At 34.1% G+C, this 25,819-nt stretch overlaps 3 protein-coding genes across 3 annotated transcripts; 1 reads left to right on the top strand and 2 right to left on the bottom strand.

Annotated features, from left to right (window-relative positions):
* Positions 1–7,747: 7,747 nt before the first annotated feature.
* On the bottom strand, positions 7,748–8,682 carry LOC132062572 (uncharacterized). Its single transcript, XM_059455116.1, has 2 exons — positions 8,421–8,682; positions 7,748–8,099 (listed from the first exon to the last, which is right to left on the bottom strand). The coding sequence occupies exons 1-2, from the start codon at positions 8,651–8,653 to the stop codon at positions 7,820–7,822; spliced, it is 513 nt and encodes a 170-aa protein (XP_059311099.1). The 5' UTR covers positions 8,654–8,682; the 3' UTR covers positions 7,748–7,819.
* Positions 8,683–14,694: 6,012 nt separating this feature from the next.
* LOC132063573 (uncharacterized) lies at positions 14,695–20,228 on the top strand. Its single transcript, XM_059456175.1, has 4 exons — positions 14,695–15,881; positions 15,957–16,106; positions 18,158–18,343; positions 19,732–20,228. The coding sequence occupies exons 1-4, from the start codon at positions 14,853–14,855 to the stop codon at positions 19,810–19,812; spliced, it is 1,446 nt and encodes a 481-aa protein (XP_059312158.1). The 5' UTR covers positions 14,695–14,852; the 3' UTR covers positions 19,813–20,228.
* Positions 20,229–21,150: 922 nt separating this feature from the next.
* Positions 21,151–25,479, bottom strand: LOC132063574 (uncharacterized). The gene is made up of 2 exons (XM_059456176.1): positions 25,026–25,479; positions 21,151–22,306 (listed from the first exon to the last, which is right to left on the bottom strand). The coding sequence occupies exons 1-2, from the start codon at positions 25,349–25,351 to the stop codon at positions 21,655–21,657; spliced, it is 978 nt and encodes a 325-aa protein (XP_059312159.1). The 5' UTR covers positions 25,352–25,479; the 3' UTR covers positions 21,151–21,654.
* Positions 25,480–25,819: the final 340 nt, after the last annotated feature.

The following is a 25,819-nucleotide window of genomic DNA, read 5'->3' as shown; positions in this document are numbered from 1 at the left end:
GGGCGTCAACTGGGAAAATCATCTCAGACATGTAAAAGAATTCAGGATCATTATTTCATTTAAAATATCACTATTGAAAAGTATATTTTACCTTCTTTGTTGCACGAAGTTGATAATAATCTTCTAGTGTGAACTCATGGAAGTCCAGTGGCTCCTCTTTAACAATTGAAGCAAATAAATGATATCTCTGTTGAAAACCTGACGGAAGTTTGGGTCGGAACTAAGAGCCTGTTTGGATGAGCTTAAAAAAGCGAACATAAGGCTGGAAAGAACTTATAAGCTAGTTCTGTTTGGATGAGCTTAAAAAAAAGCTTTATAAAGTTGCTTTAGATAAGCTAAGCCAAACGGGCCCAATTAATTTTTTGGGCTTATTTTAAGCACAAAATGGCTTTAAGCTGGCCAGTCAAACACTCAAAAAAGCTGAAAACAGCTTATAAACAACTTATAAGTCAATTCAAACGGGCTCTAAAAGTGTACCACTTTCTTAAAGATATAGGACCATTAGTGCTCCACATGAAAGATATAGGACTATTTTAAGCTAAAGTCTAAAGATAGTGGACTATTTTGAGCCTTTTCTCACATATATAAACTTTAAAGTACTACTGGTACTACTTATAACTTTAACTGATGATGACCAATCTTGAAATAAGCCTTTGACTTAGAGCCCGTTTGGATTGGCTTATAAGTTGCTTATAAATTTGTTTTCGCCTTTTTTTTGAGTGTTTGTATTAAATTTAAAGTCACTTTGTGCTTAAAATAAGCTCAAAAAAATAATTGGGCCCATTTGACTTAGCTTATCTAAAGCAGCTTATAAGCAAAAAAAATAAGTTAGACTACCCCAACTTATTTTTTTTAGCTTATAAGCAGCAAATAGCTTATAGGCATAAGCCCATCCAAACGGGCTCTTACATACGTTCCAAGGTACGAACATTGATTTGGTGGACCCTTGTTCTTGTTCTAGTGTAAGAAGATTCTACTCCCTCCGTTCACTTTTACTTATTCAGTATTTCAAAAATTAATTTTTACTTTTACTTGTCACTTTTAGCATATCAAGAGAAGACTTTTTTATTTTTTCTATTTTACCCATAGTATTAATTACTCACTTCAAACCATTTTTCAAATCCAATAAAAATATACACTAATTAATATGGGCATATTGGTAAATTATGCACTCCATTTATTATTTGTTAAACAGCGTGAAAAGTTCAAAGTGGACAAGTAAAAGCGAACGGAGGGAGTAGTAGGCTTTAGTACTTTGGCTTTTGGTTTCCTAGGGCTCGTTTGGTACAAGGGATAAGATAAATAATCCCGAGATTATATTTGAGATGAATTTATTCCACGTTTGGTTGAAATAAAATGATGGTATAACTAATCTCGGGGTTAGTTATCCCTAACTAATTCCGGAATAGCTAATCCCAAGATAAGTTATCCTGGGATAACTTGTTTCCAACCAAACGACCCCTTAGAGATAGTTGGATCTATAATTTTTTTATGGATTTAACTTTTACTTTTATTTAATATTTTACAAATTATAAGTTTAGACATCATATATGATTAGAAATGAAGTTATACAGGATAAGGTCGGAGTGGCCAGGGGTGGATCCACCCTTTAGGGTGGGGGTGGCATGGCACTCCCTAGATTGATAATTTTTTTATATACCTATGTTGCAATTTGCTTAAACTAGATTAAATATTTGATCCTGCCACCCCTAGTCACAAATTTAGACAAAGGTGTCATGGGTGGTTGACATAAGTTTGAATCTATCTGGAACATTTTCTGACTCCCGTTTCTCTTTGTGCTTTTTAGTTCATTTGTACCAGTCATTTTCCTTTTTGGCTCTCCCAATTTTCTATTTATCTTTTTATTATTTATATTGTCTTTCTCTATTATATTATTTTATCTGTAATCTCTAGCGAGAACACACAAAATAGAAACTTCAAAATCATTTAAATTAAGCATTTCTCTTAATCTCAAATCTGTGAGTATTTAAATCGAAAAACTTGGGTGTCAATGAGAATTTTGGATTGAGATCAAAAGTCAATCTTCTTATAATTTCTTTTGTTGATTACTCCCTCCGTCCATGTTTACTTGTCTATATTTGACTTGGGACACTCTTAATAAGCAATAAATAAAATGAGAAATGAATTTGAGTACTTAATAATAAGGGTAAAATAGTTATAAAATGGTAAATTATACTTACATGTAAAAGTAGACATTTATTTTAGTATAGTGGATAAATAAAAATGGACGGAGGGAATGTATTATAAAAATTCGTGCTTTTCTATAATTGTTAAATTCAATTTAAATCACTTTACTACTTAAATTGTGATGGAAATTTTGTAAGCATTGGTTAGAAAAAACATGAAATTTATGATTTATTTTTGAGAACTTGTTGTTATCTAATTCTACATTTACTTATGGGTATAATTTACCTATTGAAGAGTTTTTCTATTATTTTTCTTATTTTGAGTGGTGTATCCCTTATTGAAGATGTTATTTTACTTGTGCAAGTTCATTTTTTTAATATACATAAAAGATGTATGTTCCTTGGTGAAAATGTTGATTTTACTTCTGTTGTTAATGGGTGTGATTCCTTGTTTAAGATGCTAATTACGTTCGTTTCTTGATTTTGAGATGTAATTTTCATATTTGCAAATAAAAAAAACGACCTATTAAGTTGAGCCGAATAAACTCAAAAGAGATGGATCCGACCCAAATACACGTTCCTATACAAGATGTACATTGAAAAAAATTGTGGCACCCGCCACCTTCAAATCCTAAATCCGCCTCTGAGAGTGGCCTCCGTGGCGGACAAGATGAAGGAAGCAAGATTGAGATGATTCGGGCATGTCAAGAGGAGAAGTGAGGATGCAATAGTTAGGAGGTGTGAGAGATTGGCGGTCGCACAAGTTAGGAGAGGTAGAGGTAGAACGAAGAAGAACTGGGGGGAGGTGATTAGACAGGACATGTCACAAATTCAGCTGACCGAGGACATGACCTTAGATAGGAAGATTTGGATATCGAAGATTAGGATTGAATGTTAGTAGGTAGTCGCGTTTTGTCGCGTTGTGTGTGCTCTGGTGGGAGGCTAGCTTTTCCATCTTCTTTTATTAGTGTGGTATCTACGTATCTCGTAGAGTATTGTCCTTATGTGTGTATTACTATGTGTTGCTCCATTTATATTCTATCTTGACATTTTGCTGCCTGCATTGACTATGTTCCTTTTAGAACTGAGGGTCTATCAGAAATAGCATCTCTGTTACACCTCCCGTTTTATAATAAGAAGACTTTGGCTCATTGGTGGTGTATACCTTTTGCTCGGTAATCCGCACCAGAGTTCTGGGACATAAGATATTTTACCTTTTATGTGTACAGGAGTATAAGTAGGCATTCTTGACATTACGAGGGAATTAGAAGTGAAATAAATCGAATCGGAGCAAAACGGAGCAAGTTCGGAAAGCCGAAACCGGTCAAGATCGACGGCCCTGCCCGAGGACGGACCGTCGACACGTCGACAAGCCGTCGTCTGGCACCGTCGATGAGGTTCTGCAATCAGACATCTCAGGCAGTGAATCGACGGAGCCTGTCGACGGACCGTCGACACGTCGAAGACCCTCGACCCTGCTCGTCGACTTGCGAATCTGGAAGTTTCCAGCCCTGGTTATAAATATAGCCTCCCATGTTTTATTTCATTATTTCTCCCCAAAAAACAGATCCTATATCTCTCTAGAATCCTCCAAAACCCTCCCTCTATTTTCTACAACAAATCTATACCAAGAAACCAAGATCAAATGCAAAGACTAAGAGATTCATGTACTAGGAAGCCTATTAGGGTTGGTAGAGAGTAAGAATTTCTTTGGTATGCAAGTGGAGGATTTCATTCTAATGGAATAGAGTGACTCAAGGCTTATCACAAGTGCTTAAGGTGAGTTTTATGTTTATTTTATATTATTGAGAGGATTGAGGGGTTGAAAGACTTGGATTATGGAAGAAAATAGAATATAGAGCTCAAATGTGAAAATAATGGTATTCTTGAATAATAGTTGACATGGATCATGACTCTTGATGTATTATGAATAGAATCTTGTTATAAATGATATTAAGAACATGGGAGAAACATTGTAGGGGGATGAATGCAATATTGTATTATGACCATGGTTTTGGGTGACCTTGAAATGGAATCGGGGAAATTGACTAATGTATGGTTGATGAAGATTGTTGATTATGAGATTAGGAATGTTATTATAAATGTTTGGGAGTTGTTATATGATATGGAGAAAGTTGTAGAAACAAAGAAGATGCTGCCCAATTTTCATTAGCTTTAGTTCAAGCATACTTATATTATCGATTATCTAATTTTAGTACGAATTCCCTTGAAGGTAGAATCGCAAGTTAGAGAGGCACGCAATTAGACGACAGAGTTGAAGAGATACAAGGTATGTAAGGCTAGTCCCTTTTTTTCTAAAGCATGATTCCCATGACATGACTATCCCTATTCTCCATGACCTTCTTACATTCCGAAAAATACGAGTCAAAGTTTATGAAGATTCTAAGGCTTATGCTATGTTACGAATATGATAATGTTGATGATGAGTCTAAGACTAAAGACCCTAAATCTTACGATATGACATTTCCACGAAGCTAATGATCTTTATACGGTTTCTTTGATGTTATTCATTATCGCTAGACCCACCTTATGATGCTAGTTCCTTCAAGGTGAGGTATGATGATTATGACTACTCTATAATGGAATTGGGGGCTCTCGACCTTACGTCATCCCGATAGAGTTATAGTTGTCTTAAGTTCTTATGCATGCTTTATGAGATGTATGTGAGGATACTATTCCACTGTGCCTAGATGGCCGGACATGTCACCGCGAAGGCGGGCTGCATACGATTCCACCGTGCCTAGATGGCCGGACATGTCACCGCTAATGCGGGCTGCTTATGATTACACCGTGCCTAGAGGGCCGGACATGACACCACTAGTGGGCGGCGTGTGATGGTCACCTGGACGCGGGTTAACGATGATGGTATATATGATATGCATACATGTGCTTTCCTTTAAAGGTTAAGCAGGTTATATCTTCAGCTCATGTTTCATTGTTTCCTTATTATGCTATTACTATTCATGCCTTACATACTCAGTACAATGTTCGTGCGACGTCCTTTCTTTTTTTGGACGCGCGTTCGTACCCGAGGGTAGACAGGGAGACCGTGCGGATCCGTAGGAGCTTATCAACAGATTCACAGGAGCACTCCATTATTTCGGAGGTGCTACTTATGATCATATTCTTTTGTGTATATATATTGGGCACGACGGGGTCCTGTCCCGTCCTTATGTCTAGTACTCTAGTAGAGGCTTGTAGATACGTATGTGTGGGTTGTTGATGTTCCACGATGATCACATTGTACTTTTGTATAGCATTTTTATAGCCGCGAGGGCTTATGCATATAGATACGGGTTGTTTTGGAGATTATATATATGTTCAGGATGAGTATGATGATTAGCCTGATGAGAGGTGCTCGGTAGTCAGCTCCGGGTACCCGTCATGGCCCCTAGTCGGGTCGTGACACTCTCTACCCCAAAAAGATTGAGGTACGGTCTGCGTACATCTTACCATTTCCAGATTCCACTTTGTGGGATTACACTGGGTTGTTGTTGTTGTTGTTGTATAAGTTTAGACATACTCTTTGCTGCAATTTTAATACAATTTTACATATAAAACTATGTTTTGCATTGAAAGTTTTAGGTTCAAATTAACTCGCAGTTATGTAATTGCATTCGTCCTGCTTGGAAAAGCTTTTGGAAACATTTATCTCAACTAAGGGTGGTAAATTTAGTCTATAAAATCATGATCCGTACAACCCGCTCCGATTTGGACGGATTAATGATCCTCTTAGGAATTAAATCAATTCATTTTTACCTGGTCAATCTAAAAATTGGATTGATATGTGACTCAAATTGACAAACAAGAAACTTTGTCAAAATATTTTTGAAATGATATTTTTTGTTTGATATATTATATATAGTCATAAAAAAAGGAAAAAGTTTTATTAGATACTTAAAGAAATTATAAGTAAACAACAAATAATTTAAAATTTAGTAAAAATTGGACGAGTTGGGCTATGGCCCATTCCTTAGCTCATTTCAGTCGAAGTGCAAGGGTTTTCGATTTTGACGTTGTCATTTAACTTATACCCGCTTTTTAAAACTTTTTGTACGTGTACCACTTCGGACAACTTTAAACATATGGTGTCGAGAATTATCTTGTCAAAGTCTAACTTCAGATACATTGACTAAAGTTTCATTTGATTGAAGTCCAATCATTTATGCCTAAACTTTAGGGAGAAATGCATGAGCTTCACTCATATGTTAACTTTAGACACTGAGTGTGAAGTTTGATTGTTTCAAGCCTAACTTCAGACACCGCATATCAGAAGTGGATGTGCAAATTTTTTTAAAAAAATGAGTACAAGTTAAATGGTGTCAAAATAGGTTGGTGTGATTTTTAGGTAGCGAGAGTATTCTTACAAAATACTAAATACTCTCACTATCTTTGGGCGAGTCGATGACCCATCTATTTATAAAGTTTTACCCTATAGGTATAAAAATAGGACAATATTTACCCGTTTTAGTTTGAATGTTAGGTATTTAAAAGGTAGCGAGAGTATTTTTACAAAATATACACAAGCGCGGGAAAAATATACAACTTGCATACGACTTTTTGTTGTATCGAATCCGGTCAAAACATATAATTTACATGCATACAATAATTTTGTTGTATACAAATTTGATCAATACATACAATTTGCAGATAATTATATTGTTGTATGTATGTTATTTGTCATGCGTATATAGCTATATACACCTTATTTATGTTTTTCTCTTCGAGTTTCAATTTAAAATTTCAACCAAAATCCGTCTTTATCAAAGTCCTTCGAAATTGAGATATAAACTCCAAGGTATATCTCCAAACGTTTGCAAACAACACCCAATTAAAATGAATAATAAATTTGCAAAACCCAGTTATCCAGTTCAAAGCTTCAAAACATTTTGATTGCTATCAATGGAGCTTTCTAATAAATTTTAAAAATTTCAAATTCAACAAATATTTTAAGTTTGAGTTCTTTGTTTCGGTTCATATGACTCGTATTCTATATTTTGTTGGTGTTAAGGAGTAAAAAATAAAATGGGTTTGAAATTCTGTAGTTTAAAATCGATATGAACTTTGATTTGTTCGAGACCTAGTTGTTGAGATTTTGAGACCGAGATCAGTACCTTAGAGCTTAAGTTATTGCCTAAAATGGAAAAGATTAGAGTTTAATCTCTTACTTTATTATATATAATTGATAAATATAGTTTTGTTAGATAATTAAATGAATGATAATTAGATTTATTTTTATGTAGAGATAAAAATTCTCTATTTATTTGACCCACTCATTTATTAACACAACTAATATTAACCCGTATAAATTTAAATTCTCAACCAAAAGGGCCTAAAAGCCATTTTAGCACATGTATACACCACATAAGTATAATTCTAGCTTCTGCAGTCAATTTGGTGAATAATTAAGAGAAATCAATATGGTTCAATCCAACAGGGGAAAATCATATAAATAACAAGTCGGTCAACAAAATCGCAAATTACGGTTGAAGATAGTCACAAATAACTTTCAATTGGGGTTTTGCATATAGCTCCCATCTTATCTTTTTTCATTGAAGTCATGTACAATTTTTTTTGAAAAAGTACAACATACTTGTATATGAATTAATAAGGCTCAAGAAGCTAATGTTGAAAGCACAGATCTTCAAATTTTATGTAGGTATAGAGTCAGTGGAAAGAAAACTATAAAGTACAACATCCTTAATTTCACCTTTAAAGTAAAAATACTTTCTAAACATACCCTCCTTAATAAACCCAGCCTTTTCCAACACCCTATGTGATGCCTTATTCTCAGCATCAGATAATGCTTGCAACCTTACTATTTCAGGAAACTCCTTAAAAATTAGAGGAATTGCCAACTTCACAGCCATGGGTGTAATCCCTTGTCCCCAGTACTCAGCAGCTAAAGCATATCCTATCTCCGCTCGACACCTGCCATTAGAGATGACAAAATTAGCTTCGAAATCATAACACACCCAACCCATCCAAGTTTAAACTGGTTATTCACCCGCCATTTATTAGCTGAGCCCATCAAATTTGGGTTGGTATGTATCCCAAATTGATTTATCAAAAATCTTGTCAAAATATTTTGAAAAATACATTTTTATTATATTTTTATGTTATATATAGTCAAATAAAGAAAAATGATAATTTTATGAAGTACTAAAAAATTATAAAAGAACAAATAAAACACGTAAAACTTAGTAAGAATTGGCCGTGTTGGATTTTGACCCGTCCATTTGCCACCTCTACCTGTCATCGCCTGATCCAGGCCGTGCCACCATGATCCCAATCGAACGGTCATCGATGCATATAGATCGACGCCAGGGGATGGAGGACTTGTCGATGAAGGTCAACGCATCTTCTTTGGAAGTCAAAGTAGTGAAATGGATGGAGCGAGTTACGCGATCATCGGATGCCCATGAGAGTAGATCATCAACGTCCGTTGATCTATATGGACGGAGAGTGATTCTTGATGAATCCATACCTATCTGCTAATTATATGATCTGATAGCCTTGGAAATACTTGCATTTTATTATATACTAATATTATCTACTATATGTGGGCGTGGCCCCCTACAAATTTTTGTGAATCTTTTCTAAGCCCTTACTCCTTTCTATTTATATACATATGTACACTCACTCCATTCACTTTTATTTTGCATTATTTTAAAAATAAATTTTCACTTTTTTTAATTTTAATATAATTATACATTAATTAATATGGGTATCATGATAAATTATGCACTATATTTATTATTTCTTAAGGAGTGTGCAAAGGGATAGTTTTAGCTTTTATATTTAGTTCAATACAAATAGTTTTTACAATTAAGTAAATATTAATAGCTTTATTTCCTTCCTTCAAATTACCCTTATTTAGATAAATGAATATTTATATAAATAATAAATTATATTAAATTAGTACTATTTAATTAAGAATAATTTAGTGAAAATGCTTCCTACTCTCCAGGGGTAATTAATATTTTAAAGAGTGTGTTCGAGCTATAAAAATTGTATAATATAAACCTGAGGGAGTATTAGATTACTCTTTACATTTTTTGTCATTATATCTTTTGGTAAAATTTAAGTTACTATGGACACATTTTCGTTTCTAACTAGAGCATTAATAAGATTTTACTAATTACTCTCTTTTCATTTCAATTTATGTGGCACTTTTCATTTTTCGAGACTTAATTTGATTAAATCTTGAAGTTAAATTAATTTAGATCAACATAATATTTTTAATTAAAATTAAGATCTTTAAAAACTATACAATAAGTACAATAAATTACAATTTTAACTGAGGATTAATATTTTTAAGCATAAACTATATGAGAAGAACCAGATTGATTTGTGAGGTTCATTTAATGAATTTAATTTTTTTTCCTAATTTCGTCTAAAACTAAGCTTAAATAACCATATTTAACTAACATAAACTCTTACAGTATGAAATATCACGAGTGAAATTAAAACTTAATAAATACCAAGTAATTTGTTTCTACTATAAGTAAAGAACTTATATACTCAGAAATTCATGAAAATGTCATTATTTTTATGTTTTTAGTTGTAATTATTTATACTGCTTGTTATTATTTTAACTATATTAGTTGAAGAAGTGGATCGACGCCAACCACAAAAGAATTTGGTCAAAGCACTTGCCATAATTCCATTAGTTAAAAGTAGAATCATACTGTAGTATTAAATATATTCGTACCTTCCTATTTTGCCCTCTGCTCATAAAAATTGCATCACAATGATGTCATTTTGTTGTGTATTAATTATGCTTTTGGCCACGTGTCACTTTTACACTCCTTTTACTTTTCACAATTTTATCATGCTCACATAATTCCACTTCTTCTTGATTTCATCCAGATTGTGGCACATATACGGTATCAAATTATTCAATTTTCCAGTATTTTTAATGATTTTCACTTCTCCTTGATAATCAATATATAGTGGGATATTTTTATAAAATATATCGTGGAATAACTTTTTTAAAATCCAAATAAAGCTTTACCCTTTTAATAACTAATTTCACTATTTTTATGAACCAAATAAAACGTTCACATGTGCTCTTTTGCAAATTTTTTTTATTATATAATTAAAAAGATTGTAATCTAACTTAAGAACAAACACAATATTAGAACAAAACATCAAAATCTGAAAAAAAAAAAGAAGAAAAAAAACGTCATTTCCATTAATACAAATATGATTACTTAGTTATATGTATCTTTAATCTATAAAAAAAAATGTTTTATTATCGAGGAGTTCTTAAAAATGTAACAACAAACTACTCTTTTAGCTTTACTTGAGAAGTTTTTGGTGCAAGATTCATTAATTTTTTGCTTCTTACTCCCTCCGTGTCAAATTATCTGTCTTGATTCTCTTTTACATGCCCTTAAAAATATTAATTATGCGGGATTTTAACTATTTTTACCTTCATTTGTATTTGAATAATCATAACATCACCCCATAATTGAGACAAGAATAATTACTACCAAAAAGTAAAATGAAAAAAATATTTTTTGTCTTGAACTTCTAAAATGACAAATAATTGGAGATGACTATTTTTAGAAGTCATAACAAATACTAAGAGACGGATGGAGTAGTACTTATTTCAATTTGGGAACAAGACGCCGAAGGAAAAACTTGGTCGACAAAAGTAAATTTAAATTCCATAACTAAGGTAATGTATTTAACTTTGTTAAACTTGAGTTTTATGCACAATTAAAGGTAGCAATGGTTGACATGCATATGCTAAAATTATAAGAAAAAATACTTGGCATAGCTACCTCTAAGAGGTAATTATTGATAATAGCTACATTTTAATTTATTTATATTTAGTAACTACAACAATTTTGTAAATTACCATTTGTAACTATACCAAATACATTAATAAAATATAATACTATTAAACAAATAAAAATGAAAGGCGTAACAATTAATAGGGCAATTCGGAGGAATGCCCCTATCGGTGGTCTTCAATTTTTGCCCCTTAAATTTTCCAGAAACTCGAGGTTCTCGATTCTAATGACATAAAAATAAAAATAATTTCGCAAGGCAAGGCTTGGGGAAAGTTATTCGATAAATTTTATGCCTTGCAATTTATAAGGCAAATATATCCTGAGAGACAACATAAGTTGTCTTAAGGCATAACTAAAATTATGCCGGATCCAACATAGGTTGCCTTATATTTTTGGCCACCTTTTCAAGCGAAGGACAAAACTTAAAGACCATCAATTTGAGGGGCAAAATTTAAAGACCATCCCCAAAAGAAGGGCAATCCGCGTAAAAAAAATGCAATTAATACGTGACACAACTAACTCAACTGCACTACTACTACACTCTCTACATCCATCACTTGAACACTTCTGCTAATTTTAAAAACAAATTTCTTGTATTTTGTAAGCCATGGCGTCGCACAACTAAAACGCTACTAACAAACTAGTGTGCATTACTTTTGCATCACTCTTCTATAAATGTATAATATATATATATATATATAGACAGTGCAATCATCAATGTAATAGACAAATAACATCTGTGTATATGTATTAATGTTCATCTATATAATCTGCAAACTTAATGTTTACTAGCACTATAAAATATATATCTATCACTACAATACATAAATCTTTAGTACACAACTACATAACAATAACTATATAATCCAAAGTGTTACGCAAAGATACGCCTATCTAAGTATACTAATAAAGAGTTGTTATTTTAAAGACCTTTTAAGGAGGTGACAAAGAGGATTAAGGACATGGGCCTACTTTCTTGGCGGCATGCGGTCTGCATATTTGGACCATAATTTCAATCCCTCACGGAGAGTCCCCTATTACATTACTTTACTAGTATATATAAGGAAAAATCTAATTTTTTCCTAGTCCTCACATAATTTTTTATCCCTTTTTAATCTTAATCGAAGTTTTTTTATGACTTTATAAATCTTCATACATTTTTGTAAATTTAAGAACTTTAAGGACTTTTTTCATGCCACTAAAATGATAATGTCATGATAAGGTTCTAGTTGCCCCACAAAGCTTCCTATACATATTTGAGTCTTTTATATGGAAATATTATTAATTTGATTTAAAACAATATTTTTCCTTAAAAAAATTTATTATAGACATGTAAAGAATTATCATGTCATTCAAATTATATCTTAATACAGGCTTAATTATTGAATTAAAATATTTTTCCTATAAAATTATTTATTAATGTTATTTATCATTTATCATTTGTTATTTTAGATTTTTATTCGTCTGATTAAATTTAAGTCTTTTTCGTTTAATGTAATTATGTGTCGTACATGCTCACAAACACAAGTAGTTAACAAAGATTTCACTTAAAGTAGGATTAAGTTTTAAATTAAAATAATAAATACAAATAACTTATATCTCTAGTTAATGACTTTAAAAATGAATCAAAAATGCAAATTGTAACCCTTCCGTCTCAATCGAAAAATGAATTCCAAAGTACGGTTGTTAATTAATCAAATTTTACATGCGCAGGCTTTTAACATAAAATTTATTTAATAAATTATTATATTAAAAGAGAAACTATAAAAAATTAATTTTATATAAATTATGAAAATGTTCAAAAAAATATTTTAGTTAAAGAAAATACAATTTGGTTTCCAAACAGTAATAATACTAGACAATTGCATTTTTTTCCAGCTTTTTAAATATAAAAGTATTTTGCAAAATATCGGATGATCAATATTTTATACACTATAATTTAGGACAAAATATTTAAGTTCGACATAAAAAAGTTATTGCAATGTGAATTTCATAAAATAGTTCATTAATTAAGAAAATGAAGAATATGTTATTTTTTAACATGCATCTTTTGGAAGTAAAACGAAAGCCTAAAGTAAAAATAATTTAATTTTATTGAGTTTTTAGTATTTACTGTGTGGTATAATTTGAAAGGAACATCTAAAAAATCTTGCAATATCAAGGTATTTATTTATTTATATTTATTTGTAAGTTAATTTTATAATATTTTCGCATTAAATATTTTTGAAATTAATTGGATAATGTAGTATCTTTTGGTAAAAAATAACTTAGCCAATATGGTTCAATTCGAAGAAATAAATGAGATTATTTTAACATATAAAAGCTTGATTTGGATCATCAGAGACTTTAACCTTAAAAATTTTCAGTAAGATAGAAATTAGAAGAGCTTTCAATTGCTGATTTTTTTTAAAAATAATCTATAAACTAAGAAAATATTTTTTAAAAACTTTCAGAATATTTTTTAAAAACTTTCAGATACATTTTTGTAGTTTAATATTTTAGAAGTCTTTCGAAAAGTGTCAAACTAATATTACAAAACAAAGAAGTAATAGCAGGAAAAATTTGAAAATCTACAAAATGAATTTTACCATAACTAGTAGCTCTAATATGTCTTAATTAGTTGTTCACGGTGATTGAAAAATAAAATAACACGTTGGCGATGTTGTTTGTGCTCGAGGAAAACAAGATTGATCTAGTGTATCCAGGGCGAATTTAGGTGTTAAAAAAAGTCAGGTGAACCCATGGTTCTTTCGATTAAACTCGGAATATTATGTGTATAAATCTTAAAATATATCTAGTATAGATATCAGCGTCTCAAAGTTTTTATTCTTGCATTCATGTTTATCTTAGTCACATTTCGCAGAAAGCTAAGAATTGTAATTTACTATCTAGTTTATATAGTCGATTTAATGAAGCTATATATTGAAGACACTGAAATGTGATATTCAGTAAAAAAGATGAAGCTAATTGCATCTTCAGTGCTTAGGATCTCCTTTAGATATTGCAAGAGTGAAGCCCTTTAGAAATTGCAAAATTTGGTTAGCAAGTTGAACCATTTGACATTTATCAATCAGGTATATCATTTTCTGTGAGTGGTCTTAGACAGTTTCTTAAATTACCAAATAAAATCGCCTGGAATGTTGTGATTTGAATTGTGAAATATGTGCACCTTGGAGAGTACTATATACTCTAGTAGCATATCATAACAAAGCTCATACAAAGAGATTAGATATACTAATGTTGATTGAGCTGGTTCACTGGTTGATAGAAGGTCTATACCTATTATTGTATATTGTTCTAAAAAGCGTAATTTCATGAAAGAGTAAGAAAAAAAAGTGCTGTTTGTTTTGTTGAATGCTCAAACAGAGTAAAGCGCCATAGCCATAACCAACATGTGACCTGTTGTGATCGATTGTTAGTTGGTTAAAAAAAATTGCAACGAAAATTTTGTGATGACATTTTTTAGTTGGAACTGGATTAGTAAAATAGCATTACATTTTCAGTAAAGATTTTAGAAGTCCTCAATGTTTACGTTTATACAAGATTGGGTATACATGACATATATGCTCCACATCAAGAGGAGGTTAAAGTAAATACGTAGCAATTAGCAACCCATATGTTGCATTTCTTGAGACATTTGTTTCCTTACCATTGAAGGGACTGAGTTATTTTCTGTACTGTAACTAGCAAATGACAAACTTCTGTTAAAAAAAAAAAAAAAAAAAAAAAAAAAAAAAAAAATTAATCCGAAAGTAGTCCCTGTAGAATTCACTTTCTCAAAATCTAAACCCAAAACCACCACTTTGAAACACTTTATACTAGTAGTTCGTTAAACCCTCGTAACTCCATTCCCCTTTGGGATCTCATCATTAACATAGAAATGAGACGAAGTTTGAGTAAGCTTTCTCACTGCTCTATCGGCCAACCACCCGCTTCCATTTCCTCCGCCTTTTCCACATTCTCCGGCGGCGGTGGTGGTAGAGGGCGGGGCAGAGGTTCCGATTTCCCGAACTTTGGATTCAGTCCGGGTAAACCCGAAACCGATGACTCTAAACCCGAATCCGAACCCGAACCCGCCCCTGCTCCTGGAATTGGACATGGACGTGGTCGTGGTGGTAAACCATTCCCTTCTTCCCCAATTCTTCCCTCATTTTCTTCCTTCAACCCTAACCCTAACACTAATCCCCCTGTTGGCCGTGGCCGAGGTGGAATCGGCGCATTTTCTCCACCACCACCTCAGCCTCCGCCACATCAGCAGCAGCAGCAACCGCCGCCACTGAGGAAACCGATTTTCTTCACAAAAGAAGAAGAAAAAGTTGATTCTAATTCCAGCTCTTCTAATGATCCTAATCTTCGTTCTGGTATAATATCAGTTTTATCCGGTGCGGGCCGAGGAAAGCCCGTGCAAACAGCTTCTCCTGTAACTGAGAAGCCTAAGGAAGAGAATCGCCATCTCCGTGTTCGGCAGCAGCAGAAAGCTGCCCCTGCCGAACCAGGGGAGAGAGCGAGCAGTCCACCGAAATTGAGTAGGGAGGACGCGGTGAAAAAGGCGGTAGGGATATTGTCGAGAAGCGATGATGGTGGTGATGCGGGTGGTGGGGGTAGGGGCATGGGAATGGGAGGGTTTAGAGGGAGGGGTGGTGGTGGTCGTGGTGCGATGAGAGGAAGAGGGGGTAGGGGTAGAGGGAGAGGAAGAGGAAGAGGTTATCGTCGCGATGAAGAGAGTGGGGATGGTAGTTTAGAGAGTGGGTTTTATCTCGGTGATGATGCTGATGGGGAGAAGTTGGCTACAAAGCTTGGGCCTGAAACTATGAACACATTGGCTGAAGGCTTTGAAGAAATGAGTGCTAGAGTGTTGCCTTCTCCCATGGATGACGCCTACGTAGAGGCCCTTCACACTAACATGATGGTAAAGATTCATTTTATTCAAGAACTCTACTTTCAGTTGTTTTGTATAGTTATGTGATGTTGCTTTTATCTACAGATAGAGTGTGAACCAGAGTATCTGATTGGAGACTTTGAAAGCAATCCTGATATTGATGAGACACCTCCGATTCCCCTTCGGGATGCTCTTGAAAAAATGAAGCCATTCCTCATGGCATATGAAGGGATTAAGGATCAACAAGAGTGGGAGGTAAAATGGGATCCAATCTGCTTCTGATTTTGTCATATTGCGTTCTGTTATATAAACCATTTGCTATACTTTTGTTGCCTCAAGTATGTTAAGGGATTTACGTACCGATAAAAAAATTGTTTTTTATGGGATCTTCACTATTGTCTGATCCTAAATTAGTTTATCATGGTACTCGGTGTTTCTCCATGGTCAATTTGTCATTCCGTAATATCATATTAGAACCTGGAACGATCTACATACCTAATCCTGCTAAACTTTTTCTGACCTGATATTAGATTCTTGAACCATATCATCTTTTCCGCTATTTGAAATTTGATCTGTCTTTTGAACTATCTGCTTGTAAGATCGTCATATTGTTTTGGCTCATTGTGCTTTAATAATTGATTAGATACATCATTACTTTTATGCTTTTATGCTTAATGTATGGCTAAGATGTTTGAGCAACACTTTATGGTACTTCACTGTCTCTAGTCGCACTAATTTTGTAAACCTATGGCCTAGAGGACTTAATGGCTTTCTAATTGACAATTTATTGCATATAACCCACAAATCTTAGTTGTCTTGTCTGTTGTTTGAGTACTTCTATCTCAACTCCAATGTTATTTGTCCTATATGCAAAAGGAATTGATGATGTCCTTTGGTTAGTGAAGATCTTTCAAAATTGCATAATTGCCAGGTTATCCAACTAAATATGTCTATAAAGAAATACTGTTATTAAAAAACATTGTATGCCTGGGCCCCTCTACAGCAATATAGTGAATTTCATGAAAATGGGAGAGAAAGAGAGACTGGTGCACCTGATGTATGAACTACACTATTAGTAATGTGGTTACTAGTGTAAATTGATGTGTAAACACCTATGTGAATGTTATTAATATATGAACGTTAGTCTAACAATCTCACTAGTTCTTTAGGGCACCGGTCTTAGCGATACCAAGCTACAAGTGGAACCTACAGTTGTGTGTAGATCGATGTGTAGACGCCTTGTCAAAAAAATCCATAGACTAGTAGCGTGAAAGAAGGATTCAAGTGCATGCAGCTATAGCAGTTGTACTATGAACTCTACAACCCTGAACCTTTGGGGATTGTACCATGTAGTGGCAGGATCAGATTCTTGAGCTTTTAGATTATTCTTTGTTATGGAAGTGGTTGTGATGGTTTCCTTTAAAGAAGGATTAATTAGAAATGACAATTTGGATTTCTAAGAGAAGATTCAGACTACATGGGCCTAAGCAATCTGTTAATAGGAATATTCTTTCACTGTTGAATCTTAGATACCCACAAGTAACCTGCCGCTATGAAATGAAGGAAAAAAACAATGCCTTTAGCGCTCATCTCATGGTTTTCCCGTGAGGGGGCTTCAAGTTGTGCCCCTCCCCTCACTCACTTCAACATCTATAAAATAACCTCCGTCTTATAAAAGTGGAAAGCGCAAACAGGCAACAAGGTTCATGAGTGTTGGAGTATTAAGCGAGAAATGAGCAGCTTTCTTGAGGTGAAGCACACAATTTAAGGATCTTTTAGAATACCTAATATATTAAAAAATTGTACTACAACAATCAAATTGCAACTAAAAGGACTAATTTCAGCATCTGATATACAACAATATTAGTCCAACCCCTCAAAGTTGAGATTCAAAGAACCGAGCAGTTCTCGTGTGAATCACTTTATCCGTTATTGCTTAAACCACACATTCATCTAAAGCGCATGTCTTCACCCATGAAATGATAACCCTCACTTTGCATCACTTCATTGCTTTAAGCAACAAAGCAATGGCTTTTAACGACACTAAATAACCTTTTCCCCTTAATAATACGGTAAGGCAGATCAGGCAGGATCACCCAATTCTTTTTACCTTGTAGTTAGTCTGAACAAAGTCCCACTCAGCAAAGAAACTATGGATATAGTCTCACTTAGGAAAGAGATTGTTAGCTTAATTGGACTTGTTGCTTCTTGTGAAATCAATGAAGCAGTTGTTCTCTGTGCTGTTTCTTTGTTGCTCATCTTCTTTAGCTGACTCTCCATCCCTTTTTTTTTTTTTTGGGTCGCAGGAAGCCATCAAAGAAACTATGGAAACAGTCCCACTTATGAAAGAGATTGTTGATTACTACAGTGGACCCGATAGAGTAACGGCAAAGCAACAGCAGCAAGAGCTGGAAAGAGTGGCAAAAACGCTTCCAGAAAGTGCACCTAATTCAGTAAAGCGGTTCACAGAGCGTGCCCTTCTGTCTCTACAGGTCAAGTATTATCAAACAGTTATTTGCTTTTAGTATATTTTAAGCCTAATAAGAATGAAACTGTGGGGAAGACGTAGCAAACTGGTCTAAGAATGAAAGACTTCTCGCTGACATTAAATGAAAAACTAACAAGACAAGGAAATCAACTATCTTCTTATTTAGTTACAAGTCTCTATTTACGTGTACCGCTACCACATCCCATCCTAATTAGTACAAAATATGTATCCGGAGCTATAATTTTAAGCTTTCGTCTTCTAAAAAAGTAAAAATTTATAGAAAGAGTCAGAAAGACGAGAAAGTGTGTTTCTGAAACATTTCTTGTTTCTAATCCAAGCATGGGAGATTGGAATAAAAACTTGGAAACTTTGAAGAGAGTTCTGCTTTTATTATGTTACCATACAAGGAAACAGAGAAATTTAATTAACAAGTTCTGGCACTCCTAATAACACCATACAAAGAAATAAGGAGGCCTTTTTATTATTTAAAAAGGTCAAACAATGAACAAAAGAAATTTAAAATTAGTTATAATTATATTTTATCCAACATGGAATGCACTTACAAAGGTTAAAAAAGTCTTTATCAATATTTCGTGATGGGGCTTCTTGCTTTTATAATAGTATAAAAAATAGGTTATTTTCCCACCAAGTGATATTGTCGCCTTTTATTTACTTTTAAAAAAAATAACTATCTTCTTCTGAAGAGACTAGTCAACACATTAGTTGTAATATACTTGATAATGTTTTCTGGACGCTTTGCTCTTGGTGGGAAGAGTATATATCAGTGTTATCAAAAGCGAAAAGCGCAAAAAAGCTCTAAGGTTAGCTGGGGCTTTAAGCGCAAAGCGCAAATCAACAGTGGGCTTTAATGAAAAAAGACGCAATGGTGCAAAACTACAAATATACATATGTTTAATCCAAGACAAATAATAATAAGCATGAATAACAAATATATGGAAAAAAAAAACTGTAAAAATATTACAATAAAGTGAAATATCAATTATCTAGTGTCATCTTTTCAAGAGAGGCTCATTTGCGAGGAAAAGTATGTCTTAGAGCCTTGATGATGACACTGAAGCCCACATAAAGCGAGGCGAAGCGCTCAACATGTTTTGAGCCTCGCTTCAGGGCTTAAGCGAGCTTTAAGCGCGCCTTTGACAACACTGATATATATATAATTGGATGTTGCGGGACTACGTACCTGTTTTATGGTGTTCATTTTGAATATTATCTGTCATTATCATCATTCTTTTTTCATTCTTCTTATATCAAAGATCTTAAATCGTGTATCTAAAAGATAAAGATATCTTGTGACTGTTTCATCTTTTACCTGGACACTTGATTCTTATGCTTCAACTTTATCGCAATATCTGACAGTTATCTATCTTACAGAGCAACCCCGGGTGGGGATTTGACAAGAAATGCCAGTTCATGGACAAGGTTGTATTGGAGGTCTCTCAGCATTACAAATAGATCAATTCGTTCCCCAAAAAGAATGTCTTTAATATTGAAGTTGAGATAGATGTGCTTAAACAGCAGCACTATGGGCAGGAAGATGACTAGGAAGTATTGCCAGTACAAGTTTGTTTACTAGAAATGCTGAGCATTTTGTTTCTGTTATGGAGATTTTGATTTTTTGATATGTGACATATAATGGTAGTTTTGTTTTAAGGTTCTCCATTGGCATCGAGACATCTCAGTTTTCAATAATTTGAAGATGATTTCTGATACCTTCTTAGTGCTTAGGAATTGTGCGGATTTGCTTAATACTGATGTAATGAAATAGATGGCTTGCCTCACAGAGCTGTCTTACCATCAAAGTTACTAAGATCATACTTCTGGAAATAATGATTTCAATCCTCCCTTTGCGGAGGCCTAATTTCTTGCAACTGTTCCTTTTTAATTACATGATTATTGTATTGCCCAATTTCTTGCAACTTTACACGAGCATAATTTACTCGTCTTTGCTTTCTTTTTGGTTCGTTGCAACATGTTGAGTATTTTCTTTACAAGGAAATTGATCAAATTAATCCAGGAAAAATGAACTCAAATAGTCCGAGCAAATGTAGGAACATCTCCCTCGTGGTTAATCGATTAATCTCAGCTGGTAGGCAAAGTATCATAACTCTATATTCAACAAGCGAGAATGTGACCGATAGCGATACAAGCATAAGTGAGTAGTTGTCTTGATGCGCTCTCTTTATTGGCTAAATAATCGTACCTCAGAAGTAGTAGCAATTTAACATTGTTTCTGAATCTGTAAGACCGTTAAGTTTGATTGTCAAAGAAAAAAGAAATCAATGAATAACGTTAAACTGAAAATTAATCAAGTGAATCATATTAGGAGACGGTAAATTAATCAAGTCAACAGTTGGATTAAGGCTAATTTCCTGCAATTTTGGAGAAACCAGTTCATATTACGAAAAAGTTATTGTAAGGGTATAGATATCCACTAAACCACAGTCCAGTTGGCCATGGAAGCTAGTCTGTACTAAGTAGAATGACTTGATTAGTATCTTACGAGGCATGTTCGAAACAACATAATTACAAAAGAGGGGAATAATTGTAATAGGTGTATACTTTATGAGGAAGGATATAAGGATACAGTCATACAGATCACCTTTTCATTCACCGCACGTTTATGAGAAAGTTATGGAGCTTATAAAGAAATTACTTGAGTTGCAATGCCACATACAAAGAACCACTAAAGATCTTTTGCAATGCTGGAACTAGCAAGAGTTCAAAGAAGCACATGGAGCACTATTCCTGCAAGCATTTGGTGGGAGGGAGAGAGGGGTTTCTATAAACAAGTGAAAGAAAGAACTTATACTTTCAAAATTAGATAGTCTCCTACTGGAGTAGGATGATTAAAATCTAGAAGGAAGAATAAGAATTAGCTCACTTGATTCACAAGTGGTCGCCGAAATAATGCACAAAGAGCAGATATTAAAAAGCCTGCCACAGCTAGAAGTTTACGATACACCAAAGTTACAAACTCAGGTAGGATACAGATCAACCTTGTTTCATACTCCAGATTTTCTGCAAGAAATTCTTTCTTCTTCACATGATCAGTCTCTGTAGCTAATGCTCGATTCTTCAAGTCTAGGAGCTACCCTTTCTGTAAATGACGATCCACCCCCATATGGGAAATTGCAGTATCTCTTACACACAAATGCTACAAAGATCTATTTCGTGCCAGACTTCCAGCAAAGAATTGCAACAAAAGAATGTACGGGCAAGAGCGTGCTTTGAATGCAGCTCAACGATAGCTTTAGACATGAGAATAATAGGTCTTCAAACAAGTTGAAAACGACTTCAAGCTCTGAATCTCCTAAATCCAAACCAAATTTCATAGTGATTGAATAGCAAACTATCATGTGTAAACTTGCCAATGTACTCTAGCCCTAAATCATTCAGCCTCTTTGTGCATTCTTCTCCTCTCAACCGTGAACAGAACTTGATATTATGTGACACAAAGATTCGACCTTCTAAAGGTCTCAATTTACCAGCTAACCTCTCCAAACCAATCCAAACAAGTTTATCAGGCATATGTAGAAAAACAGCACTTGCATATATCAGATCATACATAGTTCCGGATCCAAATTTACTGAAATCCATGTCTTCACCTCTAACGATAAGGGGACGCTTGTGTAATAGCCCTTGGGATGGAAGCTCATACCTGAATGCAGCCATTAAAGAAAGTTCATCTCTCTCAAGACAGTGGAAGTGTTCTGGGTTCAAATACCGGATGAAATGTAATCCAACACGAAGAGTCCCACATCCAATCTCAAGAACTTGGGAATTTGGGGTTAGATGGGCTGACTCTGCAAGGAATTCAAAAACATCCCTCCCTCCAGCCCATGGTTCTCCATAATTGCTATGGTGCTCTTCTACAAGCAGTTCACCAGGACAAGGAAGGGCTGTGTGATTATTTGCTTGTTCTTCATAATGTGATATGCCCTTGAACCTGAAAAAAAAAAAAAAAAAAAAAAGAGAGGTTATAATATAGAAGTCGAAGTACTGCTTAGTAGCTACTAGAACTAGCACTTGATCAACACTTCGGATGCATACAAGAGAAAAGCATGCTCTGAACCATATATGTCTATGCATCATTTTTATAACAACTGCAACAACTACTATGCCTCTTACCCAAGCTAGTTGGGGTCTATGTGTTATCTATAATAAGTGTACTTTTTTCCATTGTTTATTACTAACACTTATCGAAGTACAATGCCCCCTTAATCATCTTCTTCTGGTTTTGATAAAATAAGGTAATTTTATTTACGGAAAAGGATCAAATATGCCATCCAACTATCGGAAATGGCTCATTTATGCCACTCGTTAATAGTTTGGCTCATTTATGCCATCGAACTATAGGAAATGACTCATTTATGCCATCGAACTATAGGAAATGGCTCATTTATGCCACTCATCAATAGTTTGACTCATTTATGCCACTCATCAATAGTTTGACTCATTTATGCCATCGCCCGTTAATAAAAATGACTCATCCATGCCATATTTCATTAAAGCTGATTTTACAATACCATATATGACACGTGGCCTCCAACTAGATTATGGTTGTGAGTGGGTAAGGTGTATGGGTCGGATATTTTATTAATTTGGTATTTAAAATTGGGCTGGTTTAATTGAACGACGTAGACCTCTAATTGGAGGCCACATGTCATATCTGGTATTATAAAACCGGCGTTAATAAAAAATGGCATGGATGAGTCATTTTGGTAACGAGCAATGGCATAAATGAGTCAAAATATTGATGAGTGGCATAAATGAGCCATTTCCTATAGTTCGATGACATAAATGAGCCATTTCCTATAGTTCGATGGCATAAATGAGCCAAACTATTGACGAGTGGCATAAATGAACCATTTCCGATAGTTGGATGGCATATTTGAGCCTTTTCCGTTTTATTTATGAACTGTACCAATAGCTTCTTAGTCATCTACTTTTGTTGAGAAAAATCAAAAACCAGCCCCATGGGAAAGAATAAAATGGAGCCCTCCTCTTCTATTCCCCCTTAAGAAAAACTTTAAGTTCTTTGATTCCTGCTCAAAGATTTTGCCATCGTTATACTCATCATTTTTTTTTTAATAAAATTTTTCATATCTTTTTGCCATAATTAGTACTCATCATTTAGATTATACATTAATTCCCGTCTAGATTATATATCTTTTTAAACTAAGTAGATAGTAGGAAAACTCCTCATGCAACTACATAAAAATCCAGAACTCCAGAAACAAAAAGCATGAACAAATTACTAAAGCAGCACGAACTTGGAAGTACTTCAACTCGCTATGTTTCTACCTTAAACAGTGTCACCTAGTACTCCCCAAGAAGAAACAAATTCCAGTACAACCAAACATTTGCCAAGAATTTCTACAAATTACTGAATCTACAAGCAATCACAACAAAGGCATGATCTTTTTGACTGCTAAATCAAAACTTCACCAGGTTAATTTCACAGAAGGTCAGCATAATTGCGGTAAAATCGTCAAATTTATTTTTAACCACAAATCACTCAATTTTCACATTTATTTATTCAATATCATTCTTGCATTTTTCCATCCAAATTTACTGAAAAATCACAACCATTTCATTAAATAAAACTATTTTAATGTTACCAACTGAAGCTTATTTTAACATTGTAGATATGAGGCATGTGGTTTAGATTTTTCTTTCAAGTTGATATATCGCTATTATCTTAATTGATCAAAGAAGATAAAGAGCATTTAATTCTGAGCCATAATAAGTAAGCTCACCGCAATTACACATCCTCAAGTATACCTGTATCATACATTTTTTTAATGAAAATGGTTGTGATTTCCGGTGAAGCTGGCTGGAAAATGGCAAGAATAGTATTGTATGAAGTGAAGTGTGAGTTCAGTTATTTGTGGTTAGTAAAAACAAGTTTGACTATTTAATGCAATTACACTACAAGTTGAGTGACCTTCTGCGAAACACCCAAACTTCACCATACGCACAAAATCACATATTAATCCAAGCATGAAAAGTTGGAATTAAAGAGTTGCAAGAAAAGGAAAGAGGCATTCTTAAGAGGAAAGTAATACAAACAAATTGAAAGAGAGTAAGTAGATATTCGGAAACCTCCTCATGCAAATGTATAACAATCCAGAACCCCAGAAACAAAAATCATGAATAAATTACTAAAACAACACGAACTTGGAAGTACTTCAACTCGCTATGTATCTACTTCAACCAGTGTCACCTAGTACTCAAAGAGAAAAAAACGAATTCAAGTACAACCAATCAATTCCCAAGAACACATAGATAGGCCCCTTAACTTGGCCACAACCGGCAAGTAAACACCTCAACTTTGAAAATGCACATCTAGACAAGTTAAATTTAACCAGGCCTAGATGTACATTCTTCAAAGTTGGGTGTTTAACGGGCGAACTTAAACTAAGTTGAGGTGTCTAGATGTGCATTCTTCAAAGTTGGGTGTTTAACGGGCTAACTTAAACTAAGTTGAGGTGTCTAGATGTGCATTCTTCAAAGTTGGTGTGTTTACTTGTCAGTTGAAGGTCAAGTTAAGATGTCTATATATGTGATGCCATTTCTAAAAATTACTGAATTTACAAGCAATCACATATTAATCCAAGCATGAAAAAAGGTTAAAAACATAAATTGAGAAAGTTTTTTCATACTGAAGAAGATCCTGGAGCTGCTGCTGACGTGTACGAGGATTAATCCCTTTACGTAACACATTATCAGCCATATGTAGTCCATTACCCTGGATCTGTTTCTTCACCCACTCTATATCTTCTGATGACGTGGATATCCCTTCTCCGTTGCCGGATCTGGACCCACCACTGACGGCGGCGGCGGTGGTTGTGGGGCAATTACAGGGCGGAGTTTGGGGTGGTGATGAAAAGAGAAAGAAGAGGAATACGGCGGAGAAGGCGGCGCCGGAGAGAATTAGTACCGGCACTGATATTACTACTCCCTTTGATGATGATAATAGTGGAGCCATTGACAGTAGTAAGGCACAGATCGGAAAAAGAATAATGAAGCAGATTTATGAGCTTTGCGTCTTGTACCATGTGTTTAATAGATTGTACAGTTTGATTGGCAGGATAATTTTTTGGGCGTGAGTTCTTTACTGGATACTTATGTTTCATTGGACGTGTACACTGTACACACTTCAATATTTTATCATATTTTTTCATGATGTATCGTCTTATATCGTGTGAGTATTCTATTGTTTTGATCAATATAATATTTGAGTAGATTATATCATTTTCCATCGTTACATAATGTTAGACATTAACAATTTGAAGGATAAACATACAAGAAAAGTAGGTACAGTATATACCTATCATAAAAAGGTATGATAAAGGATAAAATATGATTATTAGATAATAAGTAAAGTCAAAATGAGAAAAAATAAATAAGGTAACGACGCAATAACACTAAATCAGTCGTTGTATAAATGAAATTT

Source organism: Lycium ferocissimum, chromosome 7 (assembly GCF_029784015.1).
Source record: "Lycium ferocissimum isolate CSIRO_LF1 chromosome 7, AGI_CSIRO_Lferr_CH_V1, whole genome shotgun sequence".
Taxonomy (NCBI): Eukaryota; Viridiplantae; Streptophyta; class Magnoliopsida; order Solanales; family Solanaceae; genus Lycium; species Lycium ferocissimum.
Note: the sequence above shows the minus strand (reverse complement) of the source record. Positions and strands in the feature narration are given on the sequence as shown.